This window comes from Monodon monoceros, unplaced genomic scaffold (assembly GCF_005190385.1).
Source record: "Monodon monoceros isolate NGI ecotype Baffin Bay Population unplaced genomic scaffold, NGI_Narwhal_1 Super_Scaffold_8, whole genome shotgun sequence".
Taxonomy (NCBI): domain Eukaryota; kingdom Metazoa; phylum Chordata; class Mammalia; order Artiodactyla; family Monodontidae; genus Monodon; species Monodon monoceros.
Window position 1 is genome coordinate 2628837 of NW_021703785.1, and position 19609 is coordinate 2648445.

Below are 19609 nucleotides of genomic sequence, written 5' to 3' on the forward strand. Positions count from 1 at the left end.
AAAGTTATTTTATTGAAGAAGAGTTGGTTTACAATGTTGTGTTAATTTCTACTGTATAGCAGAGTGCTTTAGTTATACATATACATACATATTCTTTTCCATTATAAGTTATCCCAAGATATTGAATAGAGTTCCCTGTGCTATACAGTAGGACCTTGTTGTTTATCCATCCTATTCAAAATAGTTGGCATCTGCTAATCCCAAGCTCCCAATCCATCCCTCCCCTCCTGTTGGAGAAGTTTTAAGGTTCTCTTTCAGGGCAATCCTCTCTGGGCAGGGGGTCCATGGAGGCATAGACAGCCATTTTGCAGAACCTCATGGCAGTAAATTAACATTTAAAACAAGAATTACCAAAAATAGCATACCCTAGTTAAAAATCACAAACAGGATGGGAATTAGGACATACATATTAAAATCTCCCATATATACTCTCTATTTCTTTATGACGTTTTAGTTTCCAAAAAGAGTGTGAGCTCATTGAGTCTTTTTTGGGGGGGAGGAGGTCATCTTTTATTCGCCATACTACCATCTTGGGAGTAATGATACAGAATTTAAAATAATAGAAATGAAAAGACCACACTTCAGTGGGATGTGATAAGGGCAAATGTTGTGAAGCGGTTTCGGTAATGACAGTGTATGACATGACTTTTGATGGACATCTGCCCGCATACCTGTGGGACAGGTGCCAAGAGTGGGACCAGACAGTGTGTGATGCTCAGCTCCGGAGACGCTGCCTCACTGTGTTCCAGAAGGGTTTTCCCACTTGACCCCCGACGCTGGGGAGTCTGGAAGCTCCACTTTTGGTTTCTGCATGCTTCCAATTTCTGCCCTAGTAGTCCTAAAATACATTCCTGTGTCTCTACATATTTCTTTAGTGGGGTAGATAATTATTCACAAGATTCCCCGAAGAAGGGCTAGGACCAGGAAGAAAATGGGGATCGTCCTATCACCACAAAACTATTTTGACATTTTGCACAGCGCAGAGAATGTGAAAAGGAATTTGAAAGATAAGCTGTTTAGACTTGGCCGAGCTCCACTTGTCCCTATTTGGCGGGATGTGAAACACATAAAAATTGTTACAGTGGGGATGGTAAAGGTCTATCTCCCTTCAGAAGCAGGAAAAAATTCAGACAATTGAGGACTTTCACTCTGTTTAACTCATTTCAAATATGCTTTCCTGCGGAAGGTATGTCACAGTTAACAAATTAGCGTGAGTGGGCATTCTTACTCTCTCTCTCTCTCTCTCTCTCTCTCTCTCTCTCTCTCTCTCTCTCTCACACACACACACACACACACACACACACACACACAGAGTAATGTGGCAGTTGGCTTCCTTGGTTAACTAGAAAAGTCGCTCTCTAAATGGAATTAACGAGCCTCCCCACCTAGAACTCACTGTAATGTCGGGAAGAGCTTTCTGTCAGTCTGTAGATCAGAGAAAGACCGGAAATAGACTTTATTTCAAATGGAAGGCATTGACCCTCGTCACTCCCCTTCCGTCTTTGGCACTAGTACTGTGTATCATAAATCTTTGGGAATTTTTGGAACTTAGCATACTTTATAGCATTAATTCTGATGGTTTGACTCTCTGGAAATTTTTAATTGGGGCATGAAAGAAAATGTGAATAACATTCATTGTTTTATCCTATCGTGAAAGGTATAAAAATACTCGTACAGAATATGAAAGGTATTCGATTTAGGGATGACTTTGTTGTACATTTTGCATTCCTTTCCAATTGTACTATTTGTGGGCATTTAAAGTTGACCTCTGCTATTGAAGTTGTGTGTGTCCTACAGACTTCATTGAGAACTGATGTATTCTTTTCTGTTTCAAATACTATTAATTCAGGTCTGCTTCCATTTGGAGGGAATTTGTTATGCTCTCGTGGTAAATTATTGGCTGTCAAGTGTGATTTGGTTTTCATTAAGCTTTTCTATGGTTTTAGGGGTATACATGGTGATGCTTTTCCCCCTGAGAAATTTCTAGGGTTCTTTTACCATCACTGGTCTGAGTGACCCGTGTCACTGTGGACCAGGGATGGTCTACTTCTATAAGATGGACCAAAAGACCTACAACTTTTTGACCTTTGGGATCTTTTGCCACATCCCCCATTTCCAAGTGGAGACTGTCTTCATGACCAACTTCGTCAGTCCTGACCGTAGGTTAAGTGAGCGTCTCCCGGGAAGAAGCACAGGCCTGCCTCTGGGGACTTTGAGCTGGTTTACTTGACCTTGCACTCCGGGGAGGGGAGAGTGGAGTGTCAGTACTTCACAGAATGTACAAGTTCTTCCTGTTCTAGAAACAGATGGGATGGGAGCTAGCTGACTGGAACCCAATATCTTCCAGACTTCAGACTTGTCCGCCCCCTCAGGTATGCAGCCAGGAGGGAGCCACTGGGGCCAGGGGGGCTGCCTTCTCTCTTTGGATTTTGCTGAGAGGTCTGGACGTGGAATGTAATTCCTCAGGAAATCATGAAATTTGTGGCATGGCCTTTAGCATGTTAGGTCACCTGCAAAATCGTGACTCTGAGTAACTCATACAGTTTATTCGCCCTTTCAAATAGTAATTCATAATGGAGGGTTGAGACTTGCATTACTGAAAGCTTTTATTTAATGAGCTATTTCAAAATCAGACATTACACCAGATTGAAAAGGACACTCGGGACGTCATTGTTGTCCTTTTTACCCACGCACCCCTGAGTCACAGCTAAAATGACTCTACATGCCAGGGTGATATCCATCCTGGGGCATTCTATGACAGCAGTTGTAATGGGCCAGAAGAGTGATATTTCAAAGTAGATTGCATTTAGCAAAGTAAATGTGCCTCTCATGATGTTTGTTTGTTATTCTAAAAATTAGGTTTTTTTAAAACAGAGCCATTTACATAAAATGCTAGGCCACCCAGAATGTGAAACAAAAATCATGGTCTAAAAATGCCTTTTGTTCTGAAAACTTGACCGTCATTTAGATCTTCTTAGAATGATCAATTCTTCGGAATTGTCTTCTAGGGCCAGAAGGGGTAATAAAATTTCCTATGTGAATAAAGCAGATAAGGGGGCATGAGTGTCTTTTGTCTGGGATTAAGAATTTATTTTTTTGCTTAATGTAAGCTGGTAGGGGTGGGGGGAGGGTCCTTTAATGGGGCCTATAATAAGACTGTAGTCCTTTTTCTCATCTCCGATTTCCCCCCAGTAGTTGTCATGACCTGAAGTGTTGTCCAAGGGAAAACTGCTGGATTGTTACCCACACACGCTGGGTGTGTTTCTGTAGCAAAAGCTCAAGAAACAATTTGACCTCAGCATCCACCGTTGGGGCCCTGTGACCTCTTTTCTGGGGTCCCCTGCAATTTAGGCAGTGGTCCCCACCCTTTTTGGCACTAGGGACGGGTTTTGTGGAAGACAATTTTTCCACAGTTGGGTTTGGGGGAGGGGAGGGGGGATGGCTCAGGTGGTCATGGGAGCGATGGGGGGCGGGAGGGGGGATGGCTCAGGTGGTCATGGGAGCGATGGGGGGCGGCACATGAAGCTTTGCTCACCGCCTGCTGTGCGGCCCGGTTCCTAACAGGCCGGGGACCAGGTACCGGTCAATGGCCCGGCGGTTGGGGACCCCTGAATTAAGGCATTTACCAATAGCTTCAGGAAACAGTTCCAGGAAATTCATTTTTATAACCTCCCTCAAACTAAATAAAGATGAACTTCTGAGATTTTATCAGCATTTCAGAAGAGGAAACCTCAGAATCACCAACAGCCATTTTCAGCTTCAGTCATTAGATTCCCACCTAATCTGAAGTTTTGAAGACGCCGTCGCTGAACCGTAGTTAGAAAAGTCCGTTAGCACCCTGGGCTGTTGTTGGGTTCCCCCAGCTAAGCCTGGGTGATGGGTGGACATTTCCTAAGTCAGTGGGTCTTGGCCTGATTGACTTTTGCTTCTGGTATCCTTCTGGATAACCAGCAGAGTGTAAAGAGCAGAGGTGGGTTTCTGGACCGGCTCAGAAGCAGGAAAGTTGTGGAGATGGGACAGTTGCAAGGAAGAGGCCACCCGGAGCCCAGGTGACTCGGGGCTGCCGCACCTGTTGCGCTCCCCTGGCCTGGGGGCTAACCTAGCAGCATCGGGCGGCTCCGGGGGCCCAGGCGTCCTCCAGAACCTCCCCTTTTCCCTGGCTGGTCTGGGGATCTGGAGCAGTCCCACACTCATTGCCGAGTTCCTTTTTGGAGTATTTTCCCACAGTGCCGTGATGTAGTTATACGTTGTGAGTTGACATACCAGTGTCACTGGGTTGTCTCTGATGCCCGTTTATTAATGTTTTAACAACTAGGAATTGGGGTAGATCGAACAGTTGAGGGGGTGTGTCATGGTTTAGTCAGTGATGTTCTTTATTTCCTGCTGTGGGTTTTACAACCGATGTGGTCGCAGGTGAAATTGTATCAGGCTGGGTGAGAGGCTCTGGGCTGTCCTCCAGGGGCTCCCGGGGTCCGGGGACACATACATGCAAAGGACTCTGAGAAACATGTGATAAGGGTCACAACAGAGGCATATAATCCACATTTTATGCGCACCGGGTTGGGAGCAGATAGCCCTCTCCTGGGGATTGTTGAGGAAGGTTCATCCCCGGAGTCCCTTGGTCCTTTTATATTTGTGCATTTTGGATGAATTTCTGGAGCACAGGTTTGAGATTTTAGCCTCATCTCTTTAGACAACTCTGAGTGGTCACCCAAACCCAGATTCTGAAGCAAAACTGTGCACATGGATCGATCTACAATGTTAGGAGCTTATGAGCGTGCATGCTGAGAATTGCCTGAAAGATGAGTCAGGGAAAGAAACAGATCTGTAATCTCTGGGTCGGTTTGGACTGTTGTCAATTGTCTCCGTTTCCAGAATGTAAAATTAAGAACAGCTTACTGTCTTGGAGGCACTTGTTCGGATTTCATTTTATGAAATAAATATCTCCAGATGTAGCTGTTTTATGCAGAAGATTTCCAAGGCAGGGGAACTAAGACTTGAGTACGTTGTTAAAAAAACAGACTTCACACGATCACGGTATTATTAATGGTATGGTTTTATTTTCCAGAAACTGTATTGCTGGAAGCAGCACTTAGATATACATTTTATCTCACACTTAATATCGAGCCACTAATAAACCTCATTAGCTAGATTATCAATATTCCTATCACACCCTCTTCCATTCTATCCACAATATCTATGTCTCTTTTGGTTTAGAATTTGGATTCTTCTAAGGAAATTGCAAATGTATTGAGCACCATCATATGCTTGTCTTTTAAAGCACTGGGAGTTTTCCATGATGGGAGTTGAAGTTGAGTTCGTCTCAACCTGGTCCTGGCATGTTATTTAAAACTCCTAACTCAGTTTTCACGTCTGTGAATTGGCGATGGTAACACGTATCTCGTTAAATAAGATGGTGGCTGATCGTTTGTTGCACCCGGTGGGCATTTGAACATGCTGTTTCCTTCTTCTCCAGCTCGTGTTACATACTTGGATTCTTTATCTTGTGTTTTAACATTAATTTAAATGTTAGAAATGAACTACAAGGAGGATTTTGTTGTGGAATGTTCTTTGATTGAACATTCCAGCTTTAATTGAATTAAAAATCAGTTCTCTAAGGCTTGGGCTGCTTCTTTCTTGTCCTTTCTACACATTTTTTTTTTTTTTTTGCATGTATCTGTGTCTCTGGGGATGTGAGGGACGAAGCGTGGACTCCTCCCCCGCCACTCCAATCTCCCGTGGTCTCAGGTCTGAAACTCCTGAATCAGAAGTGCGATACTTTCGTAGCCTTGAAGATAGGAGTGGGTTCCTGTTGTTTTATGGGGAATGGAGAGTCCATTTCTAAAAGTGTGACAGCCTTCACTTTTTGGACTGAGTGATGCTTTGATGTGTTCCACTCCCGGATTGCTGTTTTGTCTGTTAGGGCAAAAGAGATGGACCGTTGAACAAGTATGGAGAGCCTATTAGAACAATTCCCGAGAGTCGTGCTCATACGAAAGGGGTAGGGCTAACCCATAAATAGGTGAAGATGCCAAAATCATTTCAGTTCAGCTCCGGACCTCAATTTGCAGGTGTTCTTCTACTGAAAGATGTTTTCTCTTATTTCCAGGGTGTGTGTGCTGGCTCTGGCTGTGGGAAATGCGACTGCCATGGCATAAAGGGACAGAAGGTGAGTAGCCCGAGCTCCGATGACAGCAGTCTCTCTTGAATTGCCATCACTGTGGAAGTCATGAGAAATGACATTAAAACAACCAAATAATCAGCAAGTTGTGTTAAAGCCTGATTACCGTTTCAATAATTTCCCCAGAGCAATACAAATGAAGCAAAACCAAACTCAACAGTATTTTTGAGGAATCTTAACTGCTCTTCCCAAAGATTGTAATTATTGGTGGCAATTAACGTCAAGACAGTGATTTGGTTTATTTCCTTTTTTGACTGTAGAAGGAACAAGTATATTGGCAGAAAATCTGTTGAGTCAATAGCATTCTTTGGAATTAGTGAATGAGAACTAAACTCAGCCTTTTTCTGAAAAAAGAGAACATTTATATTGAACTCTAGAGCCTTCTCTTCAAATTAGAATTTTTAAACAATTGTAAGTTCATAACATACTTGTCTCGATTTATTTACAGAAACAATTTATTGTTTCCCAAATGCAAAATTATAATATTTTTTTCTAAGCAAGTACTCTGCCTCTCTCTTACTTGAAGGATCACAGATCTGGATAAAGATTATTTTCTCTTGAAGGCAGGCAGTTGTTTTGAGAGAGGGTCCTTACCCGGGGACAGTGCCGCACGCTGTAACTGTCTGGGGGTCACCATGGAAACTGGGCGGGGCCGTGAGACAGCATGGCCAGTTGGCCAGTCAGTGGGACCCACAGCAGCTGGGGCCATCTGGAACGGAGGGAGGGGCCCCCGTGGACCTCTGCCAGCTTTCTGGGACTGGAGGTGTCATTCAGCAGGGCCAGGGTGCAAATTCTTCTCTCCCTTCTGTTGTGTGCAGGGCATATGGGGCCACAGACTCACACTTTTGAAATTCAGCAAATTCTACTTTACAGAAAATTGTTTCATTTCTTTTCAGCTATTTGCTGAAGAACCAACATTATTCTTTTAAAAAATATGTTGACAGTTGGTGGCACTAGTATTACCTGGATAGGTTTTTGAATAAATGAAGTATGTGGAAACATTTTTATGTCTTTCATCATCAACTTTATCAACTATAATTCATCTTCAGGTGCTGTTCCTTCTCTTACTTGGGAAGTTTTTCTAGCTAGTTCCAGGCTGCATCCTTGAGAGGAGAGGCAAGTCTGTTCATACCACAGATTCTTTTTCTGTATGTGTGTCTAACTTGAATTATAAGCACGCTGAACTAACAAAGAAATCCTTCAAACTACAAAAAGTGGAACTTTCAACGAATAGGAAATGGAGACCTGTATCAGCACTACTCTGCTTTTCTTGTAACTTAAAGCATCAGGGCTCAGGCAGAGTTGGTGTTTCTCGCTCGTAAAGAGAATGTGTCCATTCCACCCGCTTTCTTGATCTCCACTCCCCTCCATCATCTGTAGACCCGGTGGCACTTCCCCAGGCCCTGGTGCTTTTCAGACTTCCTATTCTGGTCTTATGTTTTCTAGCCTGATTCATTTGAATTTTAACCAAAAATCTACCCATTGTATGTAACAAGGTAGATTTATCCAGGTGTAGCTTTCCAAATATTTTTGGCTGACTTCTCGACTTGACAGGGACCTGGCCCATGTCAGTTCAGAGCTGGCGAAGCATCGTTGGAGATGGCAGGTCACATCTCACTCACAGGGGGCATCTGACACCCACCCCAACAAGGAAAGGGTCTTTAAGTGTTTCTTTTCAAATCCGAGCATTGAGGAAGCCCTTGCTGTGGCCAGTGTGTCAGCAGAGCTAGGTCTGTGCTTATCGGACACACAGGAACATACACCGGAGGCCCTGCCTTCCACTTTGGCACGGGAAGGTCAAGGTGGGAAGGTCACAGGACCTCAGTGGTCCTTCCTGGCCTGACCTTGCTCCCTCAACTGTCTGCTCCATTGCCCACTTTGGGTTTTGTACCTTATTATTAAATAAAGACTATTTAAAATAAAATACTGGCAAGCTTTGGGTTAAACCATTCTGAATTTGTGTTTTAAAAGGCTGTAATTTTTTTTTTTTTCGGTACACGGGCCTCTCACTGCTGTGGCCTTTCCCGTTGCGGAGCACAGGCTCCGGACGCGCAGGCTCAGCGGCCATGGCTCACGGGCCCAGCCGCTCCGCGGCATGTGGGATCTTCCCGGACCGGGGCACGAACCCATGTCCCCTGCATCGGCAGGCGGACTCTCACCAGGGGAGCCCAAGGCTGTAATTATTGAATGGATTCAGATGGCCTCTCAAAATTTAGGGGACTAGCTAAATGATTTAGTATTATAACCTTTAAACAGAAATCGGAGCTCTGTCTTTTCTCTCCTTGAGCATAAATATTTCAGGTCCTGTGGTTCACATAGCATGAGCCGGGAAGAGGGCCTTCCTCCCACTGAAAGAGGAAATTTTAAACTTCCACTTATTGTCTCGGACGTGATGTTAAAATAATCAGTTTAACGATGGGAAACACCCAGAGCTTGACTGAGCTAGGACTTCAGGTCTGGTTCCCTTTCTCTCATCCCAAGGTCAGATAACAAAGAAACGTATTCTTGGTTGGCACGTCAGCAAGAGAAATTGGTCTCCTCCATCTGCCACCACTGTTCTCAAAGTGGGTCCTGCACGTGCTAATCGGGTGTAAATGCAATAAATGAATAAAGGCTTGAGCATCACAGAATTTACATCGAGTGGTTCAAATCACAGGCCTGCTTTTTGAGCTACTAATGCCTGTTTTCGATTCTCATAGGAGTTATTTTGCTGTTCTCCAATGTGTACAAGTTAAATGAATTCTGACGTGCTTTTGAAAATAGGATGATAGAAGCCATATAACTCAGGGAGAGTTCAAATTACCTAACTGAGACAGAGTGTCAACTGCCTGAGAACTTTGGAAACCGTTGTTTCTGAGAAACGCCCCCTCGAGGATCCCTTGAACATATTAGCTATTTAGAATCCACCAATGGAAATCGGAGTATCTCCAGTATAGATTGCCAAATCCCTTTTGGCGAAGTCCTGCGTTCCGTGGAGATATGATTAATTGACAGAATGTCTTATATTCTCCAGATATCATAAGCAAATATGAATGCATTAGATCATTGGTTGTTTTACAATCTCGTAGTTATCAGTATAGTGCTAGGGATCTTATTCTGAGTTCAACAGTTAAACTCACTGAGCCTTTCACTGAATTTCAGTCTTTGCTGACTTGTTTATTTTCCCACTTCCCTGGCTGGCCACGCAGATCTTCAGATGTTTTCTCTAGGTAATTAATTTGGGCTTGTACACAGTGACGTCGTGTCTTTCCAGGGGCCTCAGCAGTGTGGGAATGGTGTCTCCTTAAACTGATTAGGGTTTTAAATTCATGCCTCCTCAGAAAGGGCCAGAAGTTAAGCTCTTATTTTGCTCAGTAACCTGATTTTCTCAATTATTTGAGGTAGTGGGAAAGGCAACCTATTCCCAGGAGTTACTGCCATAGGCCGGGAAATGAACCATTTATACTTGGCAAAAATTGAGTTTGCACAAGAAGTCTTTCACATATTTTAACCACAGGAGCCCACGTTTATGTAAAGCTTCCATTCTATTCTGTGACCCTTGCAGTGTCCAGAGAAGGACGCTTCAAGTTTCCTTGAAGTAAGAGATATACACATGAAATAAATAACAAGTTAAGAGTAAATGATCAAATTGCAGGAGAAACAGCAGAGAAAACAAGTGCTACAGTTGTCCTGAGAAGGGAGTGATCCCAGTGGCCTAGGACCATAAATAAAGGGGCAGTCTCCTGGGTGAACTAGGTCATGTGTTCACTAATTCTTCAGACTCACTTGGATATAGAATAGGGTCATCTGTCACACAGCTGCAAAAAGACAGATGCTGAATTTAACTACACTGATCAGAGAAAATAGCCCCTGTGGCCTGTTGATAAATGCTACCATGGCAAAGGGTTGATGGTTCCTAACAGAGTGACTCTTTTTTGTGGCCTCTCCCGTTGCGGAGCACAGGCTCCGGACGCGCAGGCTCAGCGGCCATGGCTCACGGGTCCAGCCGCTCCGCGGCATGTGGGATCTTCCCGGACCGGGGCACGAACCCGAGTCCTCTGCATCGGCAGGCGGACTCTCAACCACTGCGCCACCAAGGAAGCTCCAGAGTGACTCTTGAAAGGGACTTTCCCAAACCACAGTCTTGGGAGCACAGAGAATCTTAATGAAGCAGAATTGTAGTATTTCTAAGGAACGATGAGAACAGCGTAGGTGTCTCATAGCTCCTCAGAACACTTTAACCTGCTGATACCCAGATCCTTGCCAACAACGTGGGGAAGAAACACATTCTCCTTTTATTTACTAATTAGACTGTCTGTGAATCACAGCCCCTCTCTACATACTGGCTCATCAGATAGTGCCCACCCAGGCTGCATTCAAAGCAGAGAGCTTTGAAAATGGAATTTCTGTCTCCTTGTCTAAAACACGCAGCCCCTCTGATTTAGAAGAGTTGGAGGTGTCTGTCCAACCTGAAGTGATTCCGTTTCCGGCGCTGGAAAACTGGGGAGAAACTTATGTTGCTTCATGCCCTGCGCTGGTGCGTGCTTCTCTCTTGTTAGGGTGGATGGTCTGTGGCTTCACCAGCCCTTTACCTCCTGTGTATATTTGACACAGTCGACAGACATCCCATGTCAGACCTCCATGTAAACCTGTCTGTCTGCATCTGACGTTGAATTATAACCTCTGCTTAGACACGGCAGATCTCGGCCAGAACAGAAACATCCCGGCTTTGGAGGGTCAGAGTGAGAAAGAGAAAGGGGCTGATGTGTACTGACTGTGTCCCTTGGGCCAGGCACAGTGCTGAATCTTTTTTTTTTTTTGTGGTACGTGGGCCTCTCATGTTGTGGCCTCTCCCGTTGCGGAGCACAGGCTCCGGACGTGCAGGCTCAGCGGCCATGGCTCACGGACCAAGCCGCTCCACGGCATGTGGGATCTTCCCGGACCGGGGCATGAACCCGTGTCCCCTGCATCGGCAGGCGGACTCTCAACCACTGCGCCACCAGGGAAGCCCAGTGCTGAATCTTTTTATGCTTACTATTATTCTACCCATTTTACAGTTGAAGAAACCAACTAGCCCAGGGCTTCTCATCTTTGGCACTATTGACGTTGTGGGTGGGATGATTTTTTGCTGTGGGGAGTGCCCTGTGCACTGTAGGATGTTTAGCAGTATCCCTGGCCTCCACCCACCACATGTCAGTAGCTCCCTCCCTCCCCCAGTTGTGACAACTGAAATGTCTCCAGCTTAAGGCCAAATATCTCCTGGGGTTTGGGGAAACGGGGGGAGCAGTCTGGATTGAGAGCCCCTGAACTAGCCTACTGTCTTATAGGAAATAAGAGGCAGGCGGGGGCTTCCCTGGTGGTGCAGTGGTTGGGAGTCCGCCTGCCGATGCAGGGGACGCGGGTTCGTACCCCGGTCCGGGAAGATCCCACATGCCGCGGAGCGGCTGGGCCCGTGAGCCATGGCCGCTGAGCCTGCGCGTCCGGAGCCTGTGCTCCGCAACGGGAGAGGCCACAACAGTGAGAGGCCCACGTACCGCAAAAAAAAAAAAAAAAGAGGCAGGCGACAGGGTCCAAGTGCTAATCAGAGCATGAATCTGTTTCCATTCTTCAAGATAAGAAGATCCTGATCTGGGAGGGCCCAGCAAGAGGAACTCGTCGTTCAGAATATTCTGGAGTCTTGACCAAACTCCCATTGCTCTAAAACTGAATCTAAGGTCTGTATGCTGTTCCACTGGCCACCTTGCCAAGGAAAGCAGACCTTCCGAAGCCTTTCTCTAAATGGGTGGTGCTGGAACGGATTGCTGAGGACCCCAAAGAAATGAACCTACTCCTTTGGGGCTGTGGGCAGACCTCCCAGGTCCTGTCCTGGAGGAGCGCCACGAGGTTAAACAAATAAGCACAGGGAGCCACCTTGCCTGTGACGTGGAGCAGGTCAGAGGTCATCTGCCCAAGTCTGAGCCTCACCCCATCTGAGGCAGATTAGGGGGATCCCAGCCCAAACAGCCAGCATTGCACCACCTTCGGGGGTGTTTATTCCATACAAAATTTAGAGTAAAACCTTGAGGGGAGGGCGTAGTGAAGTGAGCCTCTTAGGCCTATGTCAAGAGATGCCACTGTACCTACGTGGTGAGGATAGGACCTCCCCGGCCCCTTCCTTCAGGAAATCCTGGCGTATTCTCTGCCCTCTAGGAAATTCGTCACTCTGGTTACAAGGGAGTCATCTTTGTTACAAGTTGGGCATGGCGCCTTGATTTCCCAGGAGGCGAATCTGGCCCTGTTTCTCACTCATTCTGGACACAAAGACGAGGGTCGTCACCTTGATCGTCCGCCTTGTCTACACCTGGGAAGATGTGTCTTCTCTTTCCTCCCCACTTGGAGTAGCCGAGGGATGAATCAATCGGCAGGCCTGTCTTGGTTGTTACTTTTAGAGACAGAAAACAAGTCTCCTTAGTATCTTTTCCTCAAGGACGTGCTAAATAAGAAAAAAGTACGTGCAAAGGATTCTGTACGTCTAATCATGTGTAAATACAGGAGGAGAGGTTGACTTTTCCAGTCTTCCTGATTGTGTGCCGGCTTATGTTGTTTTCTGTTAGCTGCTCTTTGCCAGAGACACTGCAGTCCCTCCTTGATGAGGAGTTCAGGCATTTGCTCACCTATTTACTGTTCTGTGGCTGTTTTTGCCTATATTGCAGAGCTCACCAGAAATGCCTTCGGAGCTAACATGACTTTTAATATAAAGGATCTTACTTCCTCCGAGATCGTAAATAGAGGAGACTTTCTTAGCTGTCATTGAATCTCAAGTAAAATTCCTTTTTGAGACAGGGACTATATTTTATTGCCATTTTTTGAGAATTCAGCAGTCTTCAATTTATACATATATTTATTTCATTGATTTTTCTTTTAATTTACACATGGAAATTGAAGAAAGAGGGTGCTTTTGTATATTATACTTTATATATCAACTGGTTATTCTCTTTTCATTTCTTATTATTCTTTGTATCTGTGTAGAATCGATTTGAGACCTCAAGGCTTACTGAAGAATGAGATTATCTTTATTATTTTTCATTAGAACATTGAAAATTTCTTCCCCATAAATTAAATTTAACCATTGTTCTAAATATTGAAGGTGTCACGTTTCTTCCTAGGTATTTCACTTTTTTCTTAAGTAAATGAAAATGAATATTTTTGTGTAAACTCTTTGAAACTTTGGATAAATTAGCTGATTTGGACTAACAATAATGAATGAATAATAACCATAATTTATTTATTAAGGACTAACTCTGTGGGAGGCTCCACACCACGTTCGTATTAGCGAGGACTTCAAAATCTAGTAGATTTAAAAAGAAATTCCATTTTCTTACTTCTAGGATGTGAAATACATAAAGTCAAAACGCAGAAAAAAGTGCTACTACTTGTATGTAACATACTAGGAGGTTTATTTAATAAAATTAAGATTTGTTTAGTGTATTTGAAACTACTTGTATTATTTTTGAGACTGATTGGAGTTCTTTATTTTTATGTGTTCTGTTTTGAGCATTTCCCAAAGGGCGGTGGCGGCCAGTTCATTCTTTCCCCAAGCGTGGTCCTCAGACCACCTTGAGGACGTTCTTGGATGTGTCCTCTGGAATGGAATATGGAGCAGCGTTTCAAGGACAGATACGTTTGGGGGACATGAGCTGTGGTTAAAGTCCCGCCCTGGGACACCTCAGAACCTTTAATAGAAGCTTCAGAACCTTCAAGGGTGGCTTTTCCCATGTGGCTTTCCAAACTCCTCTGATCACAGACCCCTTTTATTTCTCAAGTCAGGAACAGCCTTTAGGAAAGGATGTTCTGTTGAATAAGAGCCCAGGTTCTAGCGTGCGTTCCACCATCTAAGCTGAGTGTGTTCCGTCAAGTCATTTGACCACATTCTCCTAAGAAAAGGGGAAATGATGTTTGACCTACAGTTTCCCAGTGTTGCTAAAAGGGTCACGTGAAAGGTATGGTACCTAAAAAGCCCTTGGGTCATTTAAAATGTCATTTATGTTACATGTCATTTTAGCGTGAGTTTTAAAGTTGGGATAAATATGGCGATGGAGTTTGCTTGATGGTCCAGTTGGGGACAGATTTTAGGGGTAAAGCCATAGGGGTGAGCTACCCGGCTGAGAACTTCTCAGTTCACAAAGGAGGACTGGTTCCACCGACACAGAAGTTCTCCCAGCACCTAATATTAGAGAGATGTCAGGATGTTTTTAGAATGATAGCACCATTGTTAGGAAGCTTGTTTGTAGCTTTTGGATGCTTTTGGTGGAGGAAAAATGAGAGGTACTCACTTGGGAGGTCTGTCTGGAAATATCGTCCAATTTCTAGTCAACGTTGTGATTTTATCATCCATTTCCAGAATCATTAGGGGAACCAACTCTCCCTTTATTCACTGTCCTTATGTTTCAAATACCTCTTTTTGTTGTTAACTGCTTTTCCTGACATCCATATAATTACAAGCATTGTCCAAACTCCTCTCCTCCCCCAGCTAACTCTCCTTTTTTGAGGTATTTTTAAAGGGGAACCTCTGAGAAGTGTCATTTTATTTCTGCCATGTAATGGATTCCAATACCCCAAGTGTCTACTTTAATCGTTTTGGGGTCTTGCATCCACTGCGGGCTCTGATGATATATTCCTCTTCCCGTGCGCTGGGTATATGGGTTAATGCACACTCTTTTCCTTCTCCATGCTTTTTCTGGTGTCTTACAATGCCAAGATTTTTTCCAGATGTCTCCTATTTCCTATTTCCACATATTGGACATGAATCATCTGGCAGAATCATCGTGAGAATCAGTGTGGGTTCCCACATCCACCTACTTTTGTCTTTTTAGTAGTTCTTTGAAAACCAAGGTTTTTTGTTTTTTTTTTTTTAAATATGCTTGAATCCAAGAGTGAAGTATCAACAGTATACCATAGGGAAGCCATTAAAAGCAGCTCCATGCTAAGTGGGTTTATTTTATCCTTCACATCAGGCCCACCACAGACATCTCCCTGTGCTTTGGACGTCACTGGAATATGCCCTCTCGGGTACCATGGGGGGAACCGTGAGCCACGCCTCCCCCAGGGTCCACCTCATCTTCCTATTTCTCTCCATTACATAAAAATCTGTCCCTTCGCCATGTGCTTCTGAGACCCTGTTAAACTTGCGATAGACTATAATCCTAAAAAATTCTACGTTTTTGGATCTGTAACTGTATTTGGAACGCACCTCATCCAGTTCAACTTCAAAAAGAGTGAGTTGATTTCATTTCCACGTTTAGAAGGAGTACTAGGAAATTAAATGTCTTGAGTGGAATATCGTGTCCTGTGACTTTTAAAGCACAGAACCCCTCATGTGAGTGGACGCTGTCATCGGAGATGCCGGCCCATGGCAGTCCTCATCTTGACTCTTAATGGAACAATTATTGTTTTTGTAAATAGGATCCTGATCAAACATTGGCTGGCAGGAATTTAGCTTTCTTTTAGAAGGAGGGAAATGAGGTTGTATGTGTTAATTCAAGATCAAAGACTCAACATCGACCCTGACAAAGGAGAGCTGTACAGTTGGATTTTCCTCCTGTTTGTGGGTAGAAGATCACGAGCCTTCAAAATGTGTTTCCAGACGGCACGTAATGATGCGAGATGGTTCCGTAGTGTGGGTGTGGAGAGCTGCAACCCCAGAAATGGCATTAACAGAACCCTCATCCTTGCAAGGTGGCTCGGCACCATGTGTAATTAAACAAAGGAAGACTTAGAGGGAACGAGGGAACCAGTGGGCTGTGGGGAACGGGTGCCCCTGGGTCTTATTTTCCCTTCGGCAAGCCCCTTGGAAAAGTTAAAGGTTCCCCTGCACACCGTATCCACGTGTGGCTTAGCCTACCTCCATAGCCACGAGGTTTTATAGCAGCATCATGCTTATCTGGCCCCAAATCCAACTGGCTCTAGATCTCTTCACTTGGAAATCCACCCTGGGGGGCTAACGATTCTCGACTCCTCCCTGAAATGCTGTCTGGACATCCTTCCTGGTTTAAGGTCCCTCTCTGGTCACCTTCATCCGTATGGGGTTGGGCTGACCCTCGAGCTTATAGACCAACCAGCAAAGAGCTGGAAGATGCTTTTGGTCATGAATGAGAGATGGCAAGCTCTCCTACGTGTCTTGTTAGATCCTGAGGATTTTTCCAAAGAATTTTTTTATGGGCGGGCGTCTCATTGCAGCAGGTGACGTCCATATGTTGGTTCACTGATTGCAGGTGAGGAATCCCTGGCTCTAGGTTGGTTGGTGGGAACTCTGAGGTCTGTAGTGTCTGGATAAATGCTTGGTTGTGCAATGGTTTCCCCTAGATTGGTAAAGGAGCTCAGGCTATCCAGGATAGATGCAGTGAGCTGCTTGTATCCATGTGCCCCCTACTCCAGTCTCGAGGGTCTTGTTGAGGTTCTGCCTGGTCTTGGCCGCGAGCTGATAGTTTTAGGGGTTGGTTGGCACCTGTCCTCGAGGATGTGACAGTCCCAGGCAGAGGGAGGCATTACACAAGTAACAGCACCAGTAACCCCCAAGCTGAACACTCTGCTGTGAGCTCCAAGGGCAGAGAGAAAGCAGTGCCGTGAGATCGAGCCCCGGGGGCTCCAGAGCTGAGCTGGGGTCATGGGTCAGGGAAAGGGAAACTGAACTTTCCAGGAGCAGACACCTGAAGTTCAGGTACCAGGCTCAGGACATGTGAATTAGGCTCCAGTTTTGATTCCCTGTTGTTCATCACGTGTGCCCTGATTTGGGATGGAAAATTGGGCACTTTGGGAAACTACCATGGACAGCTGTCCCCCTCCCCCCATGCATCGTCTCACTTCCTCATATGAGACTCCAAATCATGAAAGGGCGGAATGGGTGTCTCTCCGGAAGCCCTCGGGGGTTACTCTTTTCTTAAGCGGGGTCTCTCCTCGCTGCTGGGTATTTCCGAGGCGAGGGTGGGGGTGCCTGGGTGCATCTTGTTCCCTGGCCGTCTGTCTCCGGATGCAGGAGGCCGCGGAATGATGTCTTCTCTTCTACATCAGGACGTCCCACCTTTGCTCCTGGCCCACGGCGTTTCACAGGCGTGCTGCACAAATCCTTCCGCCACGACTGCTGCGGGTGGTGAGCATTGGGTCCTGGCCCTCCCGACAAGGAGTCAGAGCCCCCGAGGTTTGGTGTCTGAATCCAAATACCGTGGCACTTGGTAAAGGGTAGCGCAGGCTCCTCCTCTTTGGGACCACACAGGCTGAGCCCTGGGAGAGGGCCGTGACCTCCCACCGCAGGAGGCCCCCAGGGGGCGTCCTGGCTTCCTGAGCTCCTCACCCGCTCTGGATGTGGGACGCACGGTTCGTGCAAGAGACCCTGACTTGACAGCTAATTGAACACCCTGACTGCCAGGGCAGGAATGATCTACGGCCGGGGGAACTTCCAGAAAAGCTAGCAATAACATTCGGAAGTCCGTTTTGGGGTTATTGAAGCAGAGCGATTCTCTTTTTTATGGACGTTAGATTGCTGGTCTCCGCTGAGGACTCGGTCCTTCAGGCCCTTGTGGGTCCAGGGCCCTGAGGATGGGAGCTGAAGCTGAGATCTCGGGGTGCAGATCTCTTCCGCCCCCAGGGCTCTGAAGACACTCCAGTGCCCTTAGACTTGGCTCCCCAGTGAGGTTCACGCACTTCACTGTGCGGGCCATGCCACACTCTCCTCCTTCCTTTCTTTTTAACAGTTCTGCCCTTCATGTTCCTCCCACCAGGCATTCCTACTCCTTCCCCATGGTGATCGGGTTTGCCTTCTCCGCTCACCTGCACAGGTGCACCTGTTTCTTTATGCGGTGCCCCGTGGCATGCCTCTGGTGATGCGTTCTCTGGGGACTGCATTCCTCCCTGTATCTCCCCAGCCTCTCCCCTGCATGCGTGTGCAAACACACATGGGCGTGCACATACACGTGCACAGGCATGCACACACACGGGCATACACACACACAGGCATGCACGCACACACAGGCATGCACACACAGGCATGCACACACACAGGCATACACGCACACAGGCATGCACACACAGGCATGCATGCACACAGGCATATGCGCACACACAGGCGTATACACACACAGGCATGCACACAGGATGCACACACACAGGCGTGCATGCACACAGGCATGCACTCATACACAGGCAGGCATGCACACAGGCATGCATACACACAGGCACGCACACAGGCGTGCACACACAGACATATGCATGCACACAGGATGCACGCACACAGGCGTGCACACACACAGGCATGCACACACACACAGGCATGCACACACAGGCATATGCACGCACACAGGCATGCACGCACACACAGGCATGCACACACAGGCATATGCACGCACACAGGATGCACGCACACACAGGCACGCACACACAGGCATATGCACACACGTGCACATACACTTTTTACCTAGACACCCCCCACCCCCCAACACCGCCCTCCCCTATTGTCCCGTTGGAACCCTCCCTGCCCCGGCTTCCAGCCTGGGTCTTTTCCTCTTTCTGCATCGGCAGTGTTGAAGGTTGCCGCTTGGGACTCCTCTGGGATGTGGTGCTGTGGGAAGCGGGCGGGGACACCAGGGGGACCACGTCAGGAGGGTGACGTTAGAGCCGCAGGGTGTGGGCCACGGCCACGTGAAGGTGAGAAGCAGCTGTGCTCGTTACGGAAGCAGTGGTCTGGGGGGACACCCAGGTACTGTGGGCCTCAGGGGGGTGCCCAGGGAGCCCAGCCTTTAGGGGGGATGGGGGTTTATCTTGAGCTGCTTTTCAGGGTGCAGGACACGCCTCACAGGTACTCGCCCTCTAAGGACGTGGTGCGGGGCAGCTGTGTTTATCTGTGCCCTTGTGATTGAGGTGTGTTTCTCCACCTGAAAAAGAGTCTAGGCATTTTGATTTAAAGTTGAAAACCTCCAATAGGGAGGACATGGGCTCTGAGCTCTAAAACCTTCCAAATCAGGATGTCTGCTAGCTCGGATTTCAGGCCTTCTCTGTAGATGCCAGAAGGTTCTTTAGAGCTTTGCTACTACTGGCCTTTCTAGAGTAAAATGTAATTTTACCAAAAGGAACCTTGATATGCAGCCTGTGTCAGAACACCTTTGGTACGCAGTCAGTGTCAGGACGCCTTTGGTACGCAGTCAGTGTCAGGAAGCCTTTGGTATGCAGTGTCAGGACGCCTTTGGTATGCAGTGAGTGTCAGGATGCCTTTGGTATGCAGTGAGTGTCAGGACGCCTTTGGTATGCAGTGTCAGGACACCTTTGGTATGCAGTCAGTGTCAGGACGCCTTTGGTATGCAGTGTCAGGACGCCTTTGGTATGCAGTGTCAGGACACCTCTGGTACGCAGTCAGTGTCAGGACGCCTTTGGTATGCAGTGTCAGGACGCCTTTGGTATGCAGTGTCAGGACGCCTCTGGTAC

At 46.6% G+C, this 19609-nt stretch overlaps 1 protein-coding gene across 1 annotated transcript in view; it reads left to right on the forward strand.

The window, feature by feature from the left end:
• COL4A1 (collagen type IV alpha 1 chain) overlaps positions 1-19609 on the forward strand; it is a 148232-nt gene that overhangs the window by 54081 nt on the left and 74542 nt on the right. Inside the window, exon 2 of the mRNA XM_029209813.1 lies at positions 6110-6169. Coding sequence (XP_029065646.1) covers positions 6110-6169 — 60 coding nt within the window. The remainder of the gene's footprint in view (positions 1-6109; positions 6170-19609) is intronic.